The sequence below is a fragment of the Sceloporus undulatus genome, unplaced genomic scaffold, assembly GCF_019175285.1.
Source record: "Sceloporus undulatus isolate JIND9_A2432 ecotype Alabama unplaced genomic scaffold, SceUnd_v1.1 scaffold_12371, whole genome shotgun sequence".
Taxonomy (NCBI): domain Eukaryota; kingdom Metazoa; phylum Chordata; class Lepidosauria; order Squamata; family Phrynosomatidae; genus Sceloporus; species Sceloporus undulatus.
Genome location: NW_024815288.1, coordinates 1 through 2,283, shown reverse-complemented (window position 1 = coordinate 2,283; position 2,283 = coordinate 1). Strand labels below are relative to the sequence as shown.

Here is a 2,283-nt window from a genome sequence, read left to right as displayed (position 1 = left end):
TATTATTATTATTATTATTATTATTATTATTATTATTATTATTATTATCCTGCCTTCCTCCCAGTACAGGGACTCAAGACAGCTTACAAATCAGTATATCACACTGACTCATTTTTATGTCCTTCACCTTTATTTACTTTTTAAAGCCGCCTTGAGTCCCAGTTTTTGGGGATAATGATGAATGATTGAATTGATAACAACAACAGCCAAATCCCATGGCAATACAGGTTACGTCTCCCTTATCTGGAATTCTGAAATCCAAAATGTTCCAAAATAATCCAGATGGGTGGTTTAGTGATACCTTTGCTTTCTGATGATTCAGTGTACACAAACTTTGTTTCATGCGCAAAATTATTAAAAATAATACATATATAATTACCTTCAAGCTATGTGCATAAGATGTATACAAAACATAAATGAATGACATGTTTAGACTTGGGTCCCATCGCCAAGGTATCTCATGTATATGCAAATATTCCAAAAGCTGAAAAACTCTGAAATCCAAAACGGCTCTGGTCCCAAGCATTTTGAATAAGGGAGACTCAACCTGTATACTCTTCAGAGTTTGGAATAGCCCCAAGCCATGCTGTCAAGGGGTTTCTGGAGGGTTTAGTACAAAAAAGTAACATTTCCAACCTTGAATTTCCTTGAAAAGATTGAAAGCATACATACTTTGTGGAGCTTTGCATACAACTCTGCTTTGGACATTCTTGCAGTCCATCCTGGTCCATGTTCCATTTGCTGAAAACATAACACCACATTCGCCACTGGCATTTTCCTTTCCCTTTGCCCAGTTGGCGTATTTAACCTCGGAGCCATCAAGCCACTTCAAGGACTGAGCTGTAAAAAAAGACGCATGAATTTCTTAATTTATCAGAAAAAAATACTACTCTTTAATTAGTCCTTTAAATTTATTTATCCATGTGCCAGGGTTAGAAAACAAGAACCAGTAAAAAAGATTGATATGGCTTCCTTGTAAGTACAGAACTTCAATCAAAGTATGTACAAAGATTAGCATACAGACAGACAACCAGAAAAGAAACAAACAAAAGACCTACGAACAGGAAGACATTCATTGCTGTGCAAATTATTATTTCCAAAAATGTTAAAACATCAGCCAAAATCCTACTGAATTTTAGTTACATGCTTGTAACTGCTATGTATTCTTGATCCCCACATAGCCTCTAGTTTAGGGGCAATTTAGGGACCATGAAAGTCCCCCAAACCTATGTACTGTTAAGCATCCACTGAGATCAACAGGGCTCCATTCCCTTGTTGATTGAGAAACAGCTGCTTAATGTTCCCATCCTTCCTTGTGTAAATAATCTCTGGCATGAGGGAAATTTGAAACAGGCCCTGTTTCTCCCTATCATCCCAGATTGCTTATGGGAGAGGTTGGGAACATCAAATAGCCACTTCTTGATGGACAGGGGAATGACCTTTGTCAATCCCAGCAGCTGCTCACTAGAAGGGGAGAAGGGGTCTGGCCAGAATCCACTACATAGCACCATAGTTACAGTGCTACAGTACTACGTATCTAGTACGTAATGATCATACAGGATTCCACTAATTTTCCTATGTACTTGCAAAGAAAAAAACCAGATTGCAGCATAACCATAGTATGACTGGAATTAATGGCACTCTAGTTGCATTACTGATAACCCAGCCTTTCCAGGAAGTGCAGAACTGTTCAGAATTAGTTTCTTAGTCCTGATTTTTAGCAACCAGCCAAAAATTGACTATGATTCCAGCTGTTTGTCTCTGATCCTTATTTTAACCTCTAGAAAAGTGCCAAATTAAATGCATGTTATCTTTAATTTTATGTGTAATTATTCTGTTTTACTATGCACAATTAATTCCATGAACACAATCCAAACTGTATCGTTAAATTCAATGGAACTAAAGAATGTAACTAAAATCTCTGATCTCAGTGAGCTCAAACTTGCCCAATTTTAGACTTTATTATAGTTTGTACCATTATATGTTATATATATAATTATTATATTACATAATGATAATAATATCCTATGTTATATTTTGTACCTACTCACACCTTACCCTTAGTCTGCATTCCAAGCCATACCCTTCCAGTAATGAAGTTATGTTGTCTTAAGTGTGTGCTCACAAACTTATTTTCCTCTGCATCCATAATAGTCAAAAGCGCTGCAGAAGGATCTAGTGGGAGATAGTTTATGGCCAAAATATTAAAACCTTTCAAGGAAGTAATTTATTTCAACTTTGCAAAAATATTTATGGCAATAATTTAAAATAGCATTTTAATTA

At 35.9% G+C, this 2,283-nt stretch overlaps 1 protein-coding gene across 1 annotated transcript; it reads right to left on the bottom strand.

Annotated features, from left to right (window-relative positions):
* Positions 1-463: 463 nt before the first annotated feature.
* Positions 464-2,174, bottom strand: LOC121918456 (lymphocyte antigen 75-like). The gene is made up of 2 exons (XM_042444506.1): positions 2,059-2,174; positions 464-840 (listed from the first exon to the last, which is right to left on the bottom strand). Exons 1-2 carry the CDS (start codon positions 2,147-2,149, stop codon positions 590-592), a joined length of 342 nt encoding a protein of 113 aa, XP_042300440.1. The 5' UTR covers positions 2,150-2,174; the 3' UTR covers positions 464-589.
* Positions 2,175-2,283: the final 109 nt, after the last annotated feature.

What these genes read in the sequence shown, in the direction of transcription:
- LOC121918456 (XM_042444506.1), bottom strand. Translation starts at nt 2,149, where the DNA reads ATGGATGCAGAGGAAAATAAGTTTGTGAGCACACACTTAAGACAACAT. An exon ending in GCTTGGAATGCAGACTAAGG is followed by an intron (nt 841 to 2,058) that starts GTAAGGTGTGAG and finishes CTTTTTTTACAG; the next exon opens with CTCAGTCCTTGAAGTGGCTT.